The sequence below is a fragment of the Heloderma suspectum genome, chromosome 5 (assembly GCF_057233095.1).
Source record: "Heloderma suspectum isolate Gila_16-S chromosome 5, 16-S_ref, whole genome shotgun sequence".
Lineage (NCBI taxonomy): Eukaryota > Metazoa > Chordata > Lepidosauria > Squamata > Helodermatidae > Heloderma > Heloderma suspectum.
Genome location: NC_139462.1, coordinates 192,406,213 through 192,428,717, shown reverse-complemented (window position 1 = coordinate 192,428,717; position 22,505 = coordinate 192,406,213). Strand labels below are relative to the sequence as shown.

General features: G+C 45.9%; 1 protein-coding gene across 5 annotated transcripts in view; it reads left to right on the top strand.

Moving 5' to 3' along the window:
- Positions 1 to 8,531: 8,531 nt before the first annotated feature.
- The window catches only part of PPP1R9A (protein phosphatase 1 regulatory subunit 9A), a 189,435-nt gene continuing 175,461 nt past the window's right edge, over positions 8,532 to 22,505 (top strand). The window contains exons 1-2 of one of the 5 annotated variants that reach the window (XM_084858772.1): positions 8,532 to 8,729; positions 12,038 to 13,689. In XM_084858772.1, the coding sequence (XP_084714898.1) occupies positions 12,241 to 13,689 (1,449 nt within the window). In that variant the 5' untranslated portion in view covers positions 8,532 to 8,729; positions 12,038 to 12,240. Of the gene's footprint in view, positions 8,730 to 9,207; positions 9,758 to 10,548; positions 10,985 to 12,037; positions 13,690 to 22,505 lie in introns of those variants that run through there. The other 4 variants (XM_084858771.1, XM_084858769.1, XM_084858768.1 and 1 more) reach the window with 4 other exon arrangements.

Below are 22,505 nucleotides of genomic sequence, written 5' to 3'. Positions count from 1 at the left end.
TCCTCCCATTCTGGAGCCTTTCCGTGTTTATCCCGGGCTCCCAGACAGTGACCATGTGAGAGGAAGCTTTTAATTTTCAAGGTTCCATAGAACACAGTGAAACAGCACCATCGAGTGGCTGTTTTAATAGTATAACATTCCGAGTTTTAAAAAAATGGTTCATTCGTTCAAGATCTTTTTATTTATTTATTTATTTGTTGCATTTATACCCCGCCTTTCTCCCTCTCGCAAGGAACTCAAGGCGGCTTACATTATCCTCCTCCTCACCATTGTATCCTCACAACAACAACCCTGTGAGATAGGTTGGGCTGAGAGTCTGTGACTGGCCCAAAGTCACCCAGTGAGCTTCCATGGCCAAGTGGGGACTAGAACCCGGATCTCCCGGCTCCCAGTCCGTCACTCTCACCACTACACTACACTGGCTCTTTTTGGAGCGAAATAACCAGGAAATACCTCTGGATGTGTCCTGCAGGTTAACAACGCCATGAAAAGAACCCACAAACTTCCATGAGTGAGCAATCTCAATAGCAGGATAAAGGCTCCATATGAAGGAGCCCACAGTCTCTCACACACATGCACTCTCTCTCTCTCTCTCTCTCTCTCCCTCACACACACTCTCTCACATACAAAATACACACTCAAAATCTTTCCTCCTAAAAATGCAAATGGAGGTTTTTTTAAAAGTCTGATTGCAATCTCCCCCCTCTCCTCACTGCAATTAGTCTTTTAAAAAGCTTTCACTGGAACCAAAGGAGGCTTTTTCGACATCTAAATGCATTACACCCACCCCCCGGGGGGGGAGCTCTTATCTCCCATCAGAGCTGGGAAAATTTAATATCTCCAATCAGTCTACAGGGTAGACCAGAGGCCCTCTGAATTTCCAAGTATCCATGACCGACCAGGAAGTGAGGTCCTTACTTTGAAACCAAGTAAATACACCAGTTTGACTTCATTTCTTTCTCCTGATATTTCCTAGCATCTATCTAGTCTACCCCTGTACAATCAACACTCTGTGCCAGCCTTCCTCAACCTGGTGCCCACCAGAGGTTTTGGACCACAGCTCCCATAACCCCTGACCATTGGCCATGCTGGCTGAGATGGATGGGAGTTGTGGTCTGAGACATCTGGAGGGCACCAAGCTGGAGAAGGTTGCTCTGTGCCATCGGCGCTCCAGTTCCTCAGCATATAGGCCCTGCCTTGCCATTTCTCAAGCACCTTCCCTGCTCCTTATTTGGCAAACAATGAATTCCCCTCCTCTGTTTTTCTGCTGGGAATAGCATGCTGGCCCATATGCTGTGAGAGTAGAATATCAGCTGGGCATTCTTTTAATTGATACAAGTTTTATTTTACTACAAAATATTTTATCAGTTAAAAGAATCAATCGCTCAATCTTGACTGTTGTCCTCAAGCTATTTTCCCTTTTTCTGGAGTATAGCGGATGATCTGCTGCAGGGCTGGTCCAAGACGTTTTGCGGCCTGAAGCAAGAACAAGATGGCGCCTCCTTCCGTTCCATGTTCAAATGCCAACTGGAATGGCAGATGAATCTGTCTTCAACACTGATGATGGGATAGTGTCCTCCAGTGCATCTGAAGGCAGCAGGCTAACTGGTGGGGTGCGGAACTGGCTGGGTGGTGCACAGCCATGGGCATCTGCTCATGGGGCAAAGGGGTGGAATTCCCCGCCCCCCAGATTCCAGTCATGACATTATTCTGAGAGCAGCCACGGCGGCTGCTCATGCTGTGCCTGCCCCATCTATTTCTACTTTCAGTTTCCAGCCACATATGCAAGGCTCAGGACAGGACAGGAGATCAGTAAACTGAACACAGGAGGGGGGGATGCCCTCAAGGTTAACTGGCGCTGCCCGCAGGAGAGCAGCTCCTGGTAAGGCAAAGAGGTAGTAGCAGGCAGCAGCACGGCCAGGCTCGTCCACACCACAATAGCTCCGTTCTGAGAGCTGCAACAGCTCTGTATTCTGTATTCTCCAGTTACCCACTAGGGAAGGTCCGTAAATTAAACCTGGGGGTGGGGATTCCATGGAACTCAGTATGAATGGGGACCTGGAAGAGGTAGTGAGGCTGGCTTTCTGGTAGGCCCAGCCAGGCAGCACTGTGGCCTGTTAGGCCTCCGGTTTGGTAGCCCATGGGAGCGCCTGCCTTGTAAAGCATCCCTTGCTGATATGAAAATCACTGTCTTCCTATCCTGTCCCACCTGGCGTGGGCCCCTAGCTGAATTCACTTTAATTTAAAATGAACCAATGAGTTGTTTTCCAGCCCTCAGGGGAGGAGAGGTAGGGGGAGAACACTGGAATGTATCTGAGAAGTGTGGTGGGATGGGGATGGGGATTGCTTGAAAGGACCATCCTTGCCAGTCCAAGAATCACAACAGAAGATGCACTCCTGATGCTTTTTGTGGTTCATGCTTTTATCCTTTTAATCACAAAGGCTGGGAAAGGGAGCGATGGTTAGCTGGGTTTGGACAGTAGTGTGTCTTCCAAAAAACAAAAGGTAGCAGCAAAGACAGGAGTTAATGATCTTTCTAACTCAGGTTCTTGTTAATATATTTTTTTCTGAGTTTATACACATTAAAAAAAATTACCCTGACAATATGTGCAGATAAAGTTCATCACTATTATACCCATATTGCAGGAGGCAGGGCTGTGGCTGAGAAAGTGTGGGTTACACAAGTCCTGCAAAGTAGCTCAGTGTTGTTACTCCTATTTTGTGGAGGGTGTGACTGTTAGAGTAGTGTATGACAACTCTGCAGCGTAGCCCAGTGTTGTTGGTTTTAGGGAAACGCAGATGGAGCTGTGAAATTGATTGTAGCAGCAGTGCAATTTATTAAGGGTTAGAACAGGTCGTTATGACATCTATCTATCTATCTATCTATCTATCTATCTATCTATCTATCTATCTATCTATCTGTGTGTCCTGAAGAGAACCTGCCATTTTAGTGCATGCAGGAGGCCAAAAGAAACCTTTCTCCATCTCTCTCTTAGTGTTGTTCTTGGAGCTGAGGCAGTGTGCCACACAGCTCCACAAAAGTTAGTGTTTTCCCATGTATTGCAGAAATAAAGAAACCACTCGTGAAGGTACCCGAATCTATTATGTCTTGCCTGTAGAGCACAGCCTAGCAGTGAGCTATAAGCTGAGCAGGTCACCCCCACCCCCCAATATTAACCATGTCATTCAACCTTGTAATGGCCTTTGGCCCAAAGAGCCACTACAGGGGTGAAGGGAGTCATGGAAAGAACTGAGGGTTTCAGCTGTGGGTGGACATTGTCTGGACATCAGGTCTACCTATTGAGAGGCACAGAGGAGCAGACCTGGTTTACAAATTTGTCAGAGGCTCGATCAACCTATCTTGGTAGACCTAGTGCCCAGGCCTTATCGCTGATCATTCACCAGATCTACCAGAAATAGTAGACCTGTTCTCTGATGCTATCAAAGCCTTTTTAAAATGGGCAACCATACACAAAATACATAGTTCAAGGAAAAATATGCAATTCCAAAAAACATTGCTGTAGTTCAAAATTTAAGCCATGCAAAACTTGAATTGTTACCTGACGTAAAAAGTGGCCGATAACAATATGAATAGTAAAGTGAGTAGGGATGCTGGAGAAATCTGCCGTGGACTCAAATGAGGCTGGATTCCAAAGAATCCGACCCCTGGAGTCTGCAGCAGACCGGCTGCACTCACCTCCGCATCAGCAAGAGTTCCTGTGGGGTGGCTCTATAGCCACAAATGGTGTAAAATATGCCATTGACAGCTGTAATTCTCCCATGGTAGGCTAACAGCAGCAGCCATTAGCCTGTCGAGTGTTTTTGAAAGCTGGAGAGCTGCTCCGCAAAATCCAACAGATGCAGCAGGGCCCTGGAGAAATCCGTGGGGCCCCAAGTGGCCCAGATTTCCAACGGTGGACCCTCTCCCCCAGACTGGACATCAGGGGCTTCTTTTTGTTTGTTTGTTCAGTCGTTAAGTCGCATCTGACTCTTCGTGACCCCATGGACCATAGCACGCCAGGCCTTCCTGTCCTCCACTCTCTCCGGAAGTGTGCTCAAGTTCATATTCATTGCATCGGTGATGCTATTTAGCCATATCATCCTCTGCCGTCCCCTTCTCCTTTTGCCTTCAATCTTTCCCAGCATCAGGGTCTTTTCCAGGGAGTTTTCTCTTCGCATTACATGGCCAAAATATTTGAGCTTCAGCTTCAGCATCTGTCCTTCCAATGATCAGTCAGGGTTGATTTCCTTTAGGATGGACTGTTTGATCTCCTTGTAGTCCAGGGGACTCGTAAGAGTCTTCTCCAGCACCACAGTTCGAAAGCATCAATTCTTCGGCGCTCAGCCTTCCTTATAGTCCAGCTCTCACAGCCATACGTTACTACTGGGAAAACCATAGCTTTGATTAGACGGATCTTTGTCGGCAAGGTGATGTCTCTGCTTCTTACTATGCTGTCTAGGTTGGCCATAGCTTTCCTCCCAAGGAGCAAGCGTCTTTTAATTTCATGGCTACAGTCACCGTCTGCGGTGATCTTTGAGCCCAAGAAAATAAAATCTGTCACTGCTTCCATTTCTTCCCCTTCTATATGCCAGGAAGTGATGGGGCCAGATGCCATGATCTTAGTTTTTTTAATGTTGAGTTCCAAACCAGCTTTTGCACTCTCCACTTTCACCCTCAACAAGAGGCTCTTTAGGTCCTCTTTGCTTTCTGCCATTAGGGTGGTATCGTCTGCGTATCTGAGGTTGTTGGTAATTCTCCCGACAGTCTTAATTCTGACCTGTGATTCATCCAGCCCGGCGTTTCTCATGATGTACTCTGCATATCAGTTAAATAAGCAGGGCGACAATATGCAGCCTTGTCGTACTCCTTTCCCAATTTTGAACCAATCGGTTGTTTCACGTCTGGTTCTTACTGTTGCTTCTTGACTCTCGTACAGGTTTCTCAGGAGACAGGTAGGGTGGTTTGGTACTCCCATCTCTTTCAGAATTTGCCATAGTTTGTTGTGATCCACTCAATCAAAGGCTTTAGCATAGTCAATTAAGCAGAATAGACGGTTTTCTGGAATTCTCTTGCTTTCTCCATGATGCAGCGAATGTTGGCGATTTGATCTCTACTTCCTCTGCCTCTTCGAAACCCCGCTTGCACTTCCGGTAGTTCTCGGTTCGCATACTGCTGAAGCCTAGCTTGTAGGATTTTGAGCATCACCTTGCTGGCATGTGAAATGAGCGCAATTGTGCGGTAGTTTGAACACTCTTTGGCATTGCCCTTCTTTGGAATTGGAATGTAAACTGACCTTTTCCAGTCTTGTGGCCACTGTTGAGTATTCCAGATTTGTTGGCATATTGAGTGCAGCACTTTAACAGCAACATCTTTTAGGATTTTAAATAGCTCAGCTGGAATACTGTCATCTCCACTAGCTTTATTGTTAGTAATGCTTCTTAAGGCCCACTTGACTTCACTCTCGAGGATGTCCAGCTCAAGTTCAGTGACCGCACTATCATGGCTATCAGGGACATTAAGATCTTTCCTGTATAGTTCTTCTGTGTATTCTTTCCACCTCTTCTTCATCTCATCTGCTTCTGTTAGGTCCCTGCCTTCTTTGTCCTTTATCATGCCCGTCTTTGCACAAAACGTTCCCTTGAGATCTCCGATTTTCTTGAAAAGATCTCTAGTCTTTCCCATTCTATTGCTTTCCTCGATTTCTTTGCATTTTTCATTTAAGAAGGCCTTCTTGTCTCTCCATGCTATTCTCTGGAACTCTGCATTCAGTTGGATATTTCTTCCCATTTCTCCCTTGCTTTTCGCTTCCCTTCTTTCCTCAGCTACTTGGACAGCCTCATCAGACAACCACTTTGCTTTCTTGCATTTCTTTTTCTTTGGGATGGATTTAGTTACTGCCTCCTGAGCAATGTTATGGATCTCCGACCATCGTTGCTCAGGCACTCTGTCTATCAGGTCTAATCCCTTAAATCTATTCCTCACCTCCACTGTATATTCATAAGGGATATGATTTAGGTCATACCTGAATGGTTTAGTGGCTTTCCCTACGTTCTTCAATTTAAGACGGAATTTTGCAATAAGAAGCTCATAATCTGAGCCACAGTCAGCTCCAGGTCTGTTTTTACTGATTGTATAGAGCTTCTCCATCTTTGGCTGCAAAGTACATAATCAATCTGATTTTGATATTGACCATCTGGTGATGTCCATGTGTAGAGTCGTGCTGTTGGAAAAGAGCGTTTGCTATGATCAGCGTGTTCTCTTGGCAAAACTCTATTAGCCTTTGTCCTGCTTTATTTTGTACACCAAGGCCATGCTTGCCTGTTATCCCGGTGATTTCTTGACTTCCTACTTTAGCATTCCAATCCCCTATGATGAAAAGGACATCTTTTTTTGGTGTTAGTTCTAGAAGGTGTTGTAGGTCTTCACAGAACCGATCAACCTCAGCTTCTTCGGCCTCAGTGGTTGGGGCATAGACTTGAATTACTGTGATGTTGAATGGTTTGCCTTGGATTCGAACTGAGATCATTCTATCGTTTTTGAGATTGTACCCCAGTACTGCTTTTCCCACCCTTTTATTGACTATGAGTGCTACTCCATTTCTTCTAAGGGATCCTTGCCCACAGTAGTAGATATAATGGTCAGCTGAATTAAATTCGCCCATGCTTGTCCATTTTAGTTCGCTGATTCCCAAGATGTTGATGTTCAATCTTGCCATCTCACGTTTGACCACCTCCGGCTTACCTTGATTCACTGATCTTACATTCCAGGTTCCTAAACAATATTGTTCTTTACAGCATCGGATTTTCTTTTCACCATCAGACACATCCACAGCCGAGTGTCCTTTCGGCTTTGGCCCAGCCGCTTCACTCTTTCTGGCGCTACTTGGATATTCCTTCTGCTCTTCCCCAGTAGTACCTTCCGACCTGAGGGGCTCATCTTCCGGCGTCATATCTTTTAGCCTTGTGATACGTTCCATGGGGTTTTCTTGGCAAGAATACTGGAGTGGGTTGCCATTTCCTTCTCCAGTGGACCACATTTTGTCAGAACTCTCTGCCTTGACCTGTCCGTCTTGGGTGGCCCTGCATGGCATAGCTTCACCCATCCCTAAAAGTGAGTAGTCCAGGCTCCTCTAGAACTTTAAAACCTGGTCAAGCATACTCATTTCTCCTTCCACTGCTGAAGACACTCCCCACAGACTCCACTGCTACTCTTTAGAGCTGCCTTCCCCAACCTTCAGACTGGTGCCCTTCGGATGTTTTGGACTTCATTTCCAATCACCCCCAGCCAGCATGGCCAATGATCCGGAATGCAGGGGTTGAAATCCAAAACATCTGGAGGGCACCAGGTTGGGGAAGACTGTTCTAGAGGGTGTTCACCAGTGCTTCCAAGACGAAGGAAATCATTCTAGGGCAAGTCATGTGCAGTTGTCAGTGTTATGATAAGGGTAGTGAGGCCATAAAATATACAAGATGATATTCTTAAGACAGCTGTACTGTGTTGTGCTTATGTGAGCTTCCCCCACTCCCTTGTTCCTAGGTGTATGTATGTTTTTATCCCTCACTCCAAATAAGCTTTTGTTGGCATTCATGATGCTTCTGAAACATAACACTCTTCTCCATTAGCACTGTTAAATTCCCAGGAATTTCTGTGTAGGCTTCCAAATGTCATAGACTGTGATGCTAGGCAACAAAATGCACACACAAGGGAAGTGCACAGGTGCGTTGCAGCAGTGCGTGCTATGTGTGCAAATTACAACCACAAACTGCTGTGCAGCTTTGCCGCCACCCCCGCCCTCAGAAAAATTCCAGTGGACACCCATGTGCACAGCTCTCTCCTCCTAACACATTGCTGCCGCCTCCTAGCATTGGTTGCCTGAGCCTACAGCTTCACTATGCCTAGTGGTAGGCCCAGCCCCGATCTGCTACGTGAATGCCAAATCTCTGAAAAGATCCCTGTATTTTTGGTTTTGTGGATCACATGCACACATGCAAACTTGTGTGTACATGTGAATGAGGATATGTGATAATAAGCCCCCCACCCATCTCTAGTGGCAAATTTGGGATGGGAAAGAGGGAGATGTGTCTTGTGCACATGTATGTAAATGGATGCACAGGGGGTTGGATCTAGACTTAGTCATACCTGGCTCAGACCCACTGAAATCAACAGGATTTAAGTTAGTCATTGAAATCAATCATTTCAATGGGTTTACTCTAGGTATGACTACATCTGTATCGAATCCATAGACATGAAATGCCAGCATTTTGTGGTGCTTCACTTTCAGTGAGGTTGGCTATATTATTTATTTTTGATGTTGTGTTAGTGTGTAATGCTATACTGGATTTGTAAAAGGAAGAATGCAGTTGAGCATGGCAAGAGATTAACCAAGTCAGGGTTCTCACACTGACTTTGTGGCAGATAAAGGCAAAAGGAGGCACCTAACCCCTCCCCCACCCCCGTGGTACAGTTCTTCACATTGAAATGCAATTCACAAATATTTTACCTACAAAAGCAAAGCAGCATCATGAATGTCAGATTCAGTAGACATTCTTGAAGCCGAGAAACATTCTGCTTATGATCAGAGTCACTCACTGTTCCTTAATCTTTTTGAAGTATTCAGGGATAAACGCTGGGATGAAACAGAGATTCTTGGACTTGTAACAAATAAGCCTAGGAACTTTTAGGCTGCCTTCCCTAAACAACACTTGAATATAGAGGGACTATCTTCAGGGTAAGCATGTATAGGATTGCTCTGTACGGGTGGGGGGGGGAGAGACTACGGGTATTCTGTTTCGTTTTGCTTTGTTGTTGTCACACATGCAAGATTTTAAAAAGAAAGAAAAAGATTCCAGAGTTTTTATCTATGTATGGGTGCTGCGCGGTCGGGGGACAGCAAGGGTGGTTATTTCTTGGCGTCCTGCTCTGCTTGAGGACGATTTCGCATCCGGCTGGCCACGGCGCGTGAAGAGGCAGGGGTGCCGGCCTAGAGGAGCCCTGAGGTGGCAAAGCCACCGAAGGGAGAATTTCAACCGGGGAACGAGCAGAGCCCGAGGCGTGCAGCCCTCAGGCGCTCTCTTGCTACTCCGGGGGCTCCAATCGCTCCTCTGCCCCTTCGCATCGCACCCCCGCTTGGGGGGGGGGGCGGCTGGAAGCGAGCGCGAGTTTCCGCCTCAGCAGCCCAGGCCGTCGGGGGAAGGCGGGCTGGATGCGCGCCAGGAGCTCTGGAGAGGCCAGGCAGCGGCGACGGCGCGGGTAGGAGCCCACCGCGCCGGCTCTTCCGCTTCGGCCGGACGGCAGGGTGGCTTCGGCGCCTTCCCTCCCAGCCCCCCTCTCCCCCCCCCAGCGGGGCAAACCATTGCGGCGCGCTGAAGAGGTGAGGCACCTGTCAGGCGCTCTTGGCCCCGCGCGGCCGAGGGCGGCCGGGGCTCGCCGGGGCGCCCTCCAGAGGGCCACCTGGCCCCCCTGAGCGTCCGCTCGAGGCCCAGCGGGCAGCGGGAAGCCCGCGCGGAGCCGAGCGCGGGAACCTTCCTCCCCCACACCCCGGGCAGCTTCTCAGTCGCCGCCGCCGCCTGCAATGGCGCTGAGGAGCGGAGTCGGAGGCTGCTGCAGGGCAGGCTGTGGGTGGCGGCGGCGGCGGCGGTGCCGGGAGCTCGCTGGCCGGTGGAGCTCCAGCATGGGACGGCGGCACTAGCCGCTGCAGCAAAACAGCCGCGGCGGGAGGAGAAGAAGGCAGCCGGCTTGTAACGCCCACTCTCCCGGGTAAGGTGGCGCGGGGTGAGCTGCCGTGCTGTTTGCAATTCACGGAGGGAAGAGCCTCAGTAGGTGGACTCCTGCGACGGGAGCAGCTTTTGTTTCGGGAGCACCGAAAGTGGTCCGGCTCGTTCGCCGGGCTCCCGAGCGGCGCCGCCTGCCCCGCTCCTTTGCCCGCTCGCCTGCGTTCTGGTACAGCCCCGGCGCCGTTGGTCGCGCTCCTGTTGCAAGGTGCTTCTCCGCTCCGGCGTTGCCCGCTGTGGTGGGGCTTAGCGGAGGCCTTACCTTTCGCCGGGGGCTAACTAACCGCTGCCTTTTGGGCCGCGTGGGTGAAAGGGGAAGATCTATTTCCACACACTTGCTAGCTAGTTGCTCCCCGCCGCCTCGCACAGATTTCCTCCCCGGATGGGTTTCTTGCGCAAGCAAGAAGCAGCTGTGGGGTTTCTCTCTCTGCCGCTCTCCTTTTCCTTCCTTATTATTGGTACGCTTTCCGCGCTTCAGTTTTCCTCTCCTTCGTTTGTAATTGTATGCTTGCTCCCCACCCCTCCCTGTCCCCAGCTTCGGAAAGAGAGAGACAGAGGCGATTTAGAGGCAGGGACGTGGTCTTTTTCCAAGAAGGGATTGGGGGGCATTTACAGCCGCATCGTAGTGTTGCTTAGGAGCAAATAACCGCTTCTCGTCAAGGCTGGAGAACAGACGCAATATGGGCGCGAGGCTTGTAATCTCTCCCAACCTCGGCAGCGCTGAGTAGGGGGCGGGGGATGCGGGGGGTGGAGGGAGGGAAGCGTCCAGTTTGGGCTGGAAGGAGCCGAGCGAGTCCGCATGTGTCTTGGGTCGCTTTGGGAGCTCGCAGCTGCGATGAACTTGTAACCGCGGAGGACGAGGCGGAAACAGAAGGGCGCTAATGAGAGATTTTGCTCTCTTTATTATTAGTCATGTGCTGCTCTTCTGTATCCCTTCAGGACTGCTTGCTAGGGCTGGAAGCAAAACCCGTTTCCTCCTCGTCCAGTATTAAACGACGTCAAGGGACTCTGGCAGCCCCCATCTCTCTCCCTGTAAGAGACCAGGACAGCTCAGGATTCATATAAATGTTCTCGGAGGTACAGATTTTGTTGAGATGCTACCTGGGAAATTGAGAGATTTCGCCTGCATCAAGCGTTTTCCCTCTTTTTCTTTCCCATTTCATTGTACCTTTTGCGGTTCTTTGTCACGCTGAAAATACCACAAAGGGAACAGGCAAGTCTTTATCATTTTAAATTATTAGCTTCCTGCAAGTTCTAGATTGCATTGCTTGTGATCTCCCCCCCCCCCCCCCGGTTCGTGGAGCGAGTGTATTAATTTGTTCATTTGCTGCTTCTGCTGGTGTTCTGAAAACGATAAGAGCGTGACTGCACAAAGTGTTGCCATTTCAAAGGACCCTGTCACTCATGGCTGCATTTCACCATTCCTGCGGTAGAGAGATGATGGTGCCTGGCTCTTTGCCACAATTTGAAGGAAACTTTAGTGATGGAATACGTAGGTAGAGTACAATACTGTGGTACAGTTTAATAATTTGTGCATTGTGTGTGCACATAATAATAACTGTAAGATGCAGAAAAACATGAATAGATGGATAGCATCATTTTTCTGGTATCCTTATCCCTAAGCAGTACTAATGACAGAGAGTTTATTCACCAACTTTTCCTGGACTGCGTAATTGTTGGATTTTTCTCATACACTGATTCTGTGCTATTATATGATATGGTAATGGAGCTATTCCCAGGATATCAAATGACTGGTACAAAAGAGAGGGCTTGGGGCTTGGCTGTACCCCAGAGCTTTGCCCCTTAATCTCAGGTGTGTGGGGGGCAAGGTGTAATTATTCATTTATTATAGAAATACACTTAATTCCTTGTCTTTGTTATTACTTTGTGGGATCCAGATCTGAGCACTGGAATTAAAAATAGGTTCCAAGGGACTGATTCCTGATTTAGCCCTGGCTTAAATGAAGTATTGATGATACCATAGGTTAACATTATGTCACTTTGTCATCAAAGCGGTATTTATTCCATTTCTATTCTGCCCTTCCTCCAAGGAGCTGTGTCAGTGTGGCTTCCCGGGTGATCTCCCATCCACTTGACTGTCAGGTTCAAATGTGCTCAGTTTGAGAGATGGAATTACATTAGGTGCCTTCATTTCATAATCTTTCCCATTTATAGCATGTGTTGTTATGAAACTGATGCAAACATTCAATAAGTACAAAGAGCTACAAACATGTGATGTGAGTCAAAATCCTCCTTTCTATTGCAGGTTCCATCAACAGTTTCTTTTGAAAAATCATCTGGCTACCCATTTGTTTTTTTGCTGTGACCCATATCTAGAGGATTGTCTGCTGTCTCAAGAGTATGGCCTTGGCAAAATCTAGTACCCTGTAAACACATCTACAATCTCAAAAGGAATTGGTTGGGTACAGCAGCCACTATGTACGTTGGTTTAACATTCTGAAAATAAACATGATGAAGACAGAGTGTTCAGGGGAAAGAGCAACCCTCCGAAGTGCCTCTCCTCACAGGAATGCTTATAGGACTGAGTTCCAAGCACTGAAAAGCACTTTTGACAAACCTAAGTCAGATGGAGAACAAAAGACAAAAGAAGGAGAGGCTTCTCAGCAAAACAGGGGGAGGAAATATGGATCTAATGTCAACAGGATTAAAAATTTATTCATGCAAATGGGCAAGGAGCCCAATGAGAGTGCTGGTGGTATGGCAAAGACCAGAGGTAAGAGCGGTCCACTGTCCCCTCAAAGAAGGATTAGGCCTAAAGAATTTGTGGAGAAGGGAGATGGATCAGTTGTGAAGTTAGAATCATCCGTTTCAGAAAGGATTAGTAGGTTTGATGCTATGCATGATGGTCCTTCTTATTCCAAGTTTACTGAAACACGAAAGTTGTTTGAAAGAACCACTCATGAAACAGGGCAATCTAATCGCTACTCCCCAAAGAAAGAGAGATCAGTTTCTAATAATGAACTTCAAGATGAGTGGTGCGGCTCTAAGTCTAACAGAGGAAGTACAGATTCTCTGGACAGTCTTAGTCCAAGGACAGAGGCTGTTTCTCCAACAGTGAGTCAACTTAGTGCAGTGTTTGAAAATACTGACTCACAACAAAGTGTTATCATTTTAGAAAAGGCAGAAAACAATGAAGAGTATTCTGTAACTGGTCGCTATCCACTAAACCTTTCTTCGGTGGACACAAATCTGTCTTCCGCTGTTGCAAACCTTGACGATTTTAGCCCCGTGAAAGATGCCAATGCTTGGCCAGCAATAGCCAAGCAAACTACCACTTCAGAATCTGTTGAGAACTTACAAGAAACCAGTAGTACATCTCCATTGGTTAGCGAAACCTCCAAAAGCACTTTGCTGGTTTTAAAAACAAGTGGAATACAAAATAAGGATGCCTGTTATGATTCTGTTGATGCCTATGAAGCGACTAAACAACAGTCAACAGATGGACTTGATAGACAGAATTTTGGTGAGACCTGTGCTAGGAATAAGGCTGAAACAGAGCCTGAAGTACCACCTTCGCAGCAAAAAAAGATCTCTGATGGAGCAGAGACTGCAGAAATACCAGGAAACTTAATAGCTGATGATGACATTACAGTCGCTGAGGCTTCACATGCTGTTGGCTCCCACTGTGAAGATACAAATGGAAAGGAAATACAAGAAGACTTGAATAACTTTCAGAGTTCTCATGTGTATATGCACTCTGATTACAATGTCTACAGGGTACGCTCAAGATACAATTCTGACTGGGGGGAGACAGGAACAGAACAGGATGATCAAGAAGACAGTGATGAAAACTACAGTTATGAACCTGACACGGAATGTTCTGAAATTTCTGGATTGCCAGAAGAAGATGAAATCCCAGCAAATAGAAAAATTAAGTTTAGTAGTGCTCCAATTAAGGTAAGTTTGAGTGGTCTGTTCTCTGTATGTGCGTGTACTTGTTCCAACTCTTATGCTGTCTGTCGTTTAGTGGTTATTTTTGGTGTTTAAATGTAACTTTGACACTATCCGTGGTGAATTTTAGCTAGTTGCATCTGGTACTGAGTATTTTGATGTCCTTTAGAATGCATTTTTGATTCTAACTGGAAAGTGAGGATTCATTTAACTAACTGGAAAAAGTTCTGGGCTCTGATGATCTCTCCTTGCTTGCTGTTTGTTTTTATGATTGATTTAAGCCAGTGTCTCAAAAATATTTATTTTATTTACTAAATTTATATACTGCCATTCACCCAATAGGGTTTCCTGTGGCCAACAGTCCCCAATCCAGCCTGTGTCTGTATAACTTTTTCTCTTTTGTGTGTGTTTTGGTTTTGCCTCCTGCGGTGGGTAGTGGCTAGCTAGGTCCCTTCCATCACTCAGTTGTGATTCATAGGAACAAAGGAGGCTGAAATGATGAGATGGAATAAAAGTTTGTGTGGAAGACTGAAGCAAGGGCATAGAATTCTCTGGCCAGAGTTGCTTTGAAAAAAGCCATCTGGCAAGTCAGGGAGAGCTAGGTGTGAGGCAACGCTGATGGTGTTGACACTAGTTTTATGTGAGGTGCACTTTGGGGAAATCTTGGAGGGTGATTGGCCAGGCCTCAGCCCTACCGCCCACAGTGGCAGCAAGTGTCATGCCACAGCCATGGGTGGCTCCCATCTGAGGTGGGAAGACACGCACCGCCCCTTCTCTCCCCACTCTCCTCTGCTGTGCCTCCTCTCCTGCCCCTCTGGTTGCCTTCCCTCTCCATGCCTCGTGGTGGTACAGGGAGTCTCCCTGGCCATCTCACTCTGAGGAAGGACCACCTCAGAGTGAGGCATTTGGACCTGGTGGACTCTGGAGAGCCACGCCAACCACTTTCCTGCTGCACCATTTGCCACAGCGGGAGAGTGACCAGCGGAGCTCTCCGGAGTGCCTGCTGCCTCACTTTGAGAAGTCCTCAAAGCAAGGCATCATCAGCTTGAGTGGTGGTGGGGGGGGGGGGCGGGAGGCCCTGGTGGTGGCGATGTGGGGGTTATCCTGTGCTCCCCTGCCAATCCACCTGAGTTGGGGGATTCATGCCACTTTGTGGGAGGGCTGGTCCTGGCCACAGCTCCTACCACACAGCTTCTCGCCTGTGGGCAGTCTGTATGCCCCATATTTGGTTTTCGTGTTTCCAGTTGCTGATCCCTATATAGCGCCTCTGCAAACATTGTGTAGTGCCAGGACTGTCCAAAAATGTGGGAGCTACAACTGTAGGATGGATGATGAGAGCAGATGGTATGGATGGGCCAGATTGCTTGCAGAGGCCTGAGTTTTGGAGGATGGACACAAAGGAGGGCGACCATTTGTCATAGATATCCAGTGAGATGCTAGTTGCCCCTCAGACAACTAGGGCCTAAAGCTGTGTTTTTCAGTCTTAGCATCCCCCTCTTCTTTTTGCCATTTCTTACAGCTTCAGCTACAGCCTGGGATAACTGCAACACTATTCTTTCTAAGCCGTAGGGTTGGAAGCAACCCATACAGTTCAAAAACTTTTGAGTCTTGACAGTTCATAAGCCTATTGCTAATAAGTAAAAATTATTCAATTTCCAACCCTCTGTATTGGTTCTGTTTACTTACTTACTTACTTACTTTATAACATTACATATATCCCACCTCTCGGCCCTCAAAACAGTCCCCAAGGCAGCTTATAGTGTCAGATGGTACAATAAATAAAAAACTAAAAACATCCATAGTAAGCAGGGATTAAAGCAATTCTCCCCCACTCTCTCTTATTGCAGTTTATTGCCAATTTCAGAAAAGCTGGTTTAGGAGGCCGATGGGACAGTTGTATCCCAGCCACCAAGATTCCAACCACTGATTCACGTTCATTCGGTCAATCAAGGGTTCAGTTAGGGGCTTTTGTCTTACCTGTGAATAAGCAGTACAGTCTGTTTCAGGTAGCCGGAGTTGTATGGAAGATATAGTAGGTAAATAACAACTAGGAATAACCCAAAATAACAGGCAAGGGTGTGAAGCAAAAATGTTTTCCTGCTGAAATATCCTGAATTAATAATCTCTAATATATTTAGCCAGAACAGCCATGTTTTTCAGAGCTCTGTCCCACTGAAAACCCCACCCACCCTTTCTTCTGATTTTGAGGAAGCAAAAATTAGGGATGTACGAAAGTCACTTACCTGTTCGCGGATTATGCTGATGCTGGGGGGGAGGCACTCTGTCCCCCCCAAATCCTGGCCAGCCGGCTCCGCTCCGCAGGGATTCTGCGGAGCCGACATCCGGTCGCTGGCTAGCAGGGATGCAAATGGCAGCGGCCGTAGCCGCCGCCGTTTGCGTCCCTGCAGTCAGCTGTGATAGGCTACGTAAATGTTTACGTAGCCTATCACGGTTGATTAAAAACAAAAAAAAAATGCGCGTACGCAAATGGCGGCGCCCATGGGTGCCGCCATTTGCGTTCCTTATTTTGGCACGTCTTAGTCTACGTAAACATTTACGTAGACTACGGCGAAAATAAGGGGAGCGTAAATAGCTTAGCGTCTACGCTATTTGCATTCCCCTTATTTTCGCCGTAGTCTACGTAAATGTTTACGTGGACTACGACGTGCCAAAATAAGGAACGCAAATGGCGGCGCCCATGGGCGCCGCCATTTGAGTACACACTTTTTTTTTGTTTTTGTTTTAATCAGCCATAATAGTCTACGTAAACATTTATGTAGCCTATCACGGTGTTTTTTAAAATTTAGCCGTGATAGGCTACGTAAAGATTTACGTAAAGATTTACGTAGCCTATTACTTTTTTTAAAAAAAAACCCTTGGGAATAGCGGCGGCAGCCGGTCGGAAGACCGGCCGGAGCCGCTGCCACCAGGAAGATCTGCCCCAGGTAAGTCCCGTCCCCGGGGGGGCGGGGGGGCCATTCCGCCACCGATTTCGGGGGGCCGAATGCACTGGCATTCGGCCTCCCCGGGATCCATGGCGGAACTTTCGTACACCCCTAGCAAAAATATGTTTCCGTGTATGTTAATGAAAGCTAAAGCTGATGCTTTGGCTAGGTACCAGATTATGGGGTTCCAGGACCTACCTCAGAGGGTTGTTTTGAAGATTACTGAAAGCATGGGACAATCTGTCATGTGGTCCTAATAGCTCTATAATTCTATGCACAATATTTTAAACCCAGGCCACTTACTGTATATGAAACATTTTTGTTTCATATATCACATTCATTTGGATAAGTGCCTTTACACACATCTGAAGAATCAAGCAGGAGCAACAGGAGGAAGGGAAGAGGGGGTGCCTTGTCCCTGCAGTTGTGCTGTGGTTCAGACAGGCAGTGTGATGTCACAGATAAAGAACCTTTCCACTTTGTGAATTCAATACCAAGGCCATCTAAAATTTGTGGAGTATTAGTAATGGGGCTTCCTTCATGGATCACTGCCTTGTTGTGGCGAAGGGGCTTGCGTAACTCACTGAAGCCATAAGCTATGCCATGCAGGGCCACCCAAGACGAACAGGTCATGGTGGAGAGTTCTGACTAAATGTGGTCCACTGGAGAAGGAAATGGCAACCCACTCCAGTATTCTTGCCAAAACAACCCCATGGAACGCCAGAACATGAGCCCCTCAGGTCAGAAGGTGTCCAAAATACTACTGGGGAAGAGCAGAGGGAATTTCCAAGTAGCGCCAGAAAGAGTGAAGTGGCTGGGCCAAAGCTGAAAGGACACTCAGCTATGGATGTGTCTGGTGGTGAAAAGAAAATCCGATGCTGTAAAGAACAATATTGTTTAGGAACCTGGAATGTAAGATCAATGAATCAAGGTAAGCTGGAGGTGGTCCAACATGAGATGGCAAGACTGAACATCGACATCCTGGGAATCAGCGAACTGAAATGGATGAGCATGGGCGAATTTAATTCAGGTGACCATCATATCTACCACTGTGGGCAAGAATCCCTTAGAAGAAATGAAGTAGCACTCATAGTCAATAAAAGGGTGGGAAAAGCAGTACTGGGGTACAATCTCAAAAACGATAGAATGATCTCAGTACGAATCCAAGGCAAACCATTCAACATCACAGTAATACAAGTCTATGCCTCAACCAGTGAGGCCAAAAAAGCTGAGGTTGATCGGTTCTGTGAAGACCTACAACACCTTCTAGAACTAACACCAAAAAAAGATGTCCTTTTCATCATAGGGGATTGGAATGCTAAAGTAGGAAGTCAAGAAATCACCAGGATAACAGGCAAGCATGGCCTTGGTGTACAAAATGAAGCAGGACAAAGGCTAATAGAGTTTTGCCAAGAGAACACGCTGATCATAGCAAACACTCTTTTCCAACAGCACAAGAGGCGACTCTACACATGGACATCACCAGATGGTCAATATCGAAATCAGATTGATTATGCATTTTGCAGCAAAAGATGGAGAAGCTCCATTGTTGTTGTTCAGTCATTCAGTCATGTCTGACTCTACAGTCAGTAAAAACAAGACCTGGAGCTGACTGTGGCTCAGATCATGAGCTTCTTGTTGCAAAATTTCAGCTTAAATTGAAGAACGTAGGGAAAACCACTAAACCATTCAGGTATGACCTAAATCATATCCCTTATGAATATACAATGGAGGTGAGGAATAGATTTAAGGGATTAGACCTGATAGACAGAGTGCCTGAGGAACTATGGATGGAGGTGCGTAACATTGTTCAGGAGGTGGCAAGGAAATCCATCCCAAAGAAAAAGAAATGCAAGAAAGCCAAGTGGCTGTCTGATGAGGCTTTACAAGTAGCTGAGGAAAGAAGGGAAGCAAAAAACAAAGGAGAATGGGGAAGATATATCCAGCTGAATGCAGAGTTCCAGAGAATAGCAAGGAGAGACAAGAAGGCCTTCTTAAATGACCAATGCAAAGAAATCGAGGAAAGCAATAGAATGGGAAAGACTAGAGATCTTTTCAAGAAAATTGGAGATCTCAAGGGAACGTTTTGTGCAAAGACGGGCATGATAAAGGACAAAGAAGGCAGGGACCTAACAGAAGCAGATGAGATTAAGAAGAGGTGGAAAGAATACACAGAAGAACTATACAGGAAAGATCTTAATGTCCCTGATAGCCATGATAGTGCGGTCACTGAACTTGAGCTGGACATCCTTGAGAGTGAAGTCAAGTGGGCCTTAAGAAGCATTACTAACAATAAAGCTAGTGGAGATGACAGTATTCCAGCTGAGCTATTTAAAATCCTAAAAGATGTTGCTGTTAAAGTGTTGCACTCAATATGCCAACAAATTTGGAACACTCAACAGTGGCCACAAGACTGGAAAAGGTCAGTTTACATTCCAATTCCAAAGAAGGGCAATGCCAAAGAGTGTTCAAACTACCACACAATTGCGCTCATTTCACATGCCAGCAAGGTGATGCTCAAAATCCTACAAGCTAGGCTTCAGCAGTATGTGAACCGAGAACTACCAGAAGTACAAGCTGCGTTTCGAAGAGGCAGAGGAACTAGAGATCAAATCGCCAACATTCGCTGGATCATGGAGAAAGCAAGAGAATTCCAGAAAAACGTCTATTTCTGCGTCATTGACTACGCTAAAGCCTTTGATTGTGTGGATCACAACAAGCTGTGGCAAATTCTGAAAGAGATGGGAGTACCAAACCACCCTACCTGTCTCCTGAGAAACCTGTACGAGAGTCAAGAAGCAACAGTAAGAACCAGACATGAAACAACCGATTGGTTCAAAATTGGGAAAGGAGTACGACAAGGCTGCATATTGTCGCCCTGCTTATTTAACTGATATGCATCATGAGAAACGCCGGGCTGGATGACTCACAGGTTGGAATTAAGATTGCCAGGAGAATTATCAACAACCTTAGATATGCAGACAATACCACCCTAATGGCAGAAAGCGAAGAGGATCTAAAGAGCCTCTTGTTGAGGGTGAAAGTGGAGAGTGCAAAAGCTGGTCTGAAACTCAACATTCAAAAAACTGAGATCATGGCATCTGGCCCCATCACTTCCTGGCATATAGAAGGGGAAGTAATGGAAGCGGTGAGAGATTTTATTTTCTTGGGCTCCAAGATCACCGCAGACAGTGACTGTAGCCATGAAATTAAAAGACGCTTGCTCCTTGGGAGGAAAGCTATGGCTAACCTAGACAGCATAGTAAGAAGCAGAGACATCACCTTGCCGACAAAGATTCGTATAATCAAAGCTATGGTTTTCCCAGTAGCAACATATAGCTGTGAGAGCTGGACTATAAGGAAGGCTGAGCGCCAAAGAATTGATGCCTTCGAACTGTGGTGCTGGAGAAGACTCTTACGAGTCCCCTGGACTGCAAGGAGGTCAAATCAGTCCATCCTAAAGGAAATCAACCCTGAGTGTTCATTGGAAGGACAGATACTGAAGCTGAAGCTCAAATATTTTGGCCACCTAATGCGAAGAGAAAACTCCCTGGAAAAGACCCTGATGTTGGGAAAGATTGAAGGCAAAAGGAGAAGGGGACGGCAGAGGATGAGATGGCTAGATAGCATCACCAATGCAATTAATATGAATTTGAGCACACTCCGGGAGAGAGCGCAGGACAGGAAGGCCTGGCATGCTATTGTCCATGGGGTCACGAAGAGTCGGACACAACTTAACGACTGAACAACAGCAAGTAATGTGGCCTTCCAATGCATTTTTGATTGGCACAACTGATTTTAGTTTAATTTAAGCTGTGTAGAAACTGAGAGTGAAATTTTAGGTTTGTCAGGCATTAGAATTAAAATATACCCAATTGGTTCTACTAGTGAGAATTGTACATCAGGGTAAAATTGTCCATTTGATCATAAAACTTACATAAATTTGGAGAATAATATAATTAATATATTCTGATCTGATTCGTTCTTTAATTCTTCACAATGTGTTAGTTAAATGTAAAATGCTGGGGCATTAAATATAAGCTGCTGAAGAAGTATTGTGCAGCCACATTACTGGATGATTAATCTTATCCTCATGAATTGATAAAAGCTGGATCCTATTTTCTTTATCTGTTCATTTTTCTTGTGTAAATCAAGTACTGGTTTTGATATACTTAGTTTTCTTACCCTGACATTCAAAACATTTTAAAAATCAGCAAATTGTACAGGAAAAACACACATCTAGACCAGTTCAATTGCATGCATCTGTTAATTTAATAATAAATCTTTCACATTATATTGTTGACTTTCAAAATATGTGATACCATAGCATTTTTTCCAACTTTTATAGTAATTTGCTCCCACAACACACATTTATGTATACAACAAATATAGGGTTGGGAGATTAAGGTTGGAGGTTGCATTATCTGGTCTAGGCTGTGACTAGGGGATAGAATGGTGATACTGGCCCAGTTTGGATGTCATGGCCAACCAAGATTTAAACAAACCCTGGGTAGCTGTGAACAAGTAGGAGTGAGTAAGCACGGTGGCTTCTGTCTGCCTTCCTGCTCCTGCTGAGTTAAACAACCCATGGCATGCCATGGTTTTAGTTCAGGAAAACCAGAATTCATGAATACAGAGAACTGTATCTAGTAATCAGTTACAGCTGCAGTGATAATTTATCCTCATAAGTAATTGAGGCACAGTTGACAAACTGTAAAGAGTCAACTGATGAGCTGATGGAGGGGGTAACTGGAAAGGAATTAAGCAGAACAAACAAATCCTCTGAAATAATTGCTGTTTTACTCAACAGCGCTATTTTGCATATTATTGAAGATAATTTCTCACCTAATGACAAATAGAATTATTGTTCGTATGTTAAATTGTATGTATTTGGCACATCTGGAAGTGTGAGTCAACTACGTGTTCGTGGCTGTTTTCAAATAAAACCCACTAAAAGCCCCATATATGAAGAACAGGAATGACCAATACTTATTTGAGAAGATGCAAAAAAATATACATATAAAAATAGCTTTGTCGTCAAGCATTTGACTGTGGAGAATGCTGTACATTGAGCTTCTTCAGACAAGGTAATTCTGCTTGATTGTCACCAGTCAAGGACTGCAAAATTATGCAAAACTTTCTGAATCTATGTCTTTCAACCATGAAATGGTATAATTTGAGCTAATATAGGAAATGAGACTCTAACAGCTGTTTGTTAGATTCAGGAGTAGGGGGGAGCTACCCTCCAATTGGCTTTAGTGGGAGTTGAAGTGAGTCAGTCTATTGTCCTTTTAAACTTTTGTTCCAACATTTAAAGTCGTGCAGCTAATATAGCAGTCACCAGTGGAAAATTCTGTGCTGCTAAGCTGCTTTCACTTGAAAGAGAGTTGCCTTAACTATTTTAGTCTCACAGCTTCATCTGCTGCAGAGTGCTGTGAAGATGAAAAGTGGCAAAAGCTTTACAAGGGGAAAAATAGCTTGCAACTCCTATACAGCCTAATCGCTGTGTTTAAAAAACAAAACAATAAAGAAGATACTAGAGGAAGAGACGAAACTACGTGGAGGAAAAAGATGAACAATACTGCAAGATTTTTTTCCCTGGCATTGGTACCTGCAGCATATCCTGTGATTTTTTCCCCATTAGCGTATCCTCATCCTTAGCCATTAGCTTGATTTTGGCCTGGTATAGCCAATGTGTACTTTAAAGAATACATAAATGCAAATCTCAGCACCCAGGCAATCACCAAGAATAACAGAATTCCATGCTTTGACAAACCCCTATATTCTGTAGCTCAGTGGTGCAAATTATCAGCTGTAGAGCATCTGATAATTTGGAACCCTACCAGGAAGTTTGGATAAGCGTACATCCTGACCTGT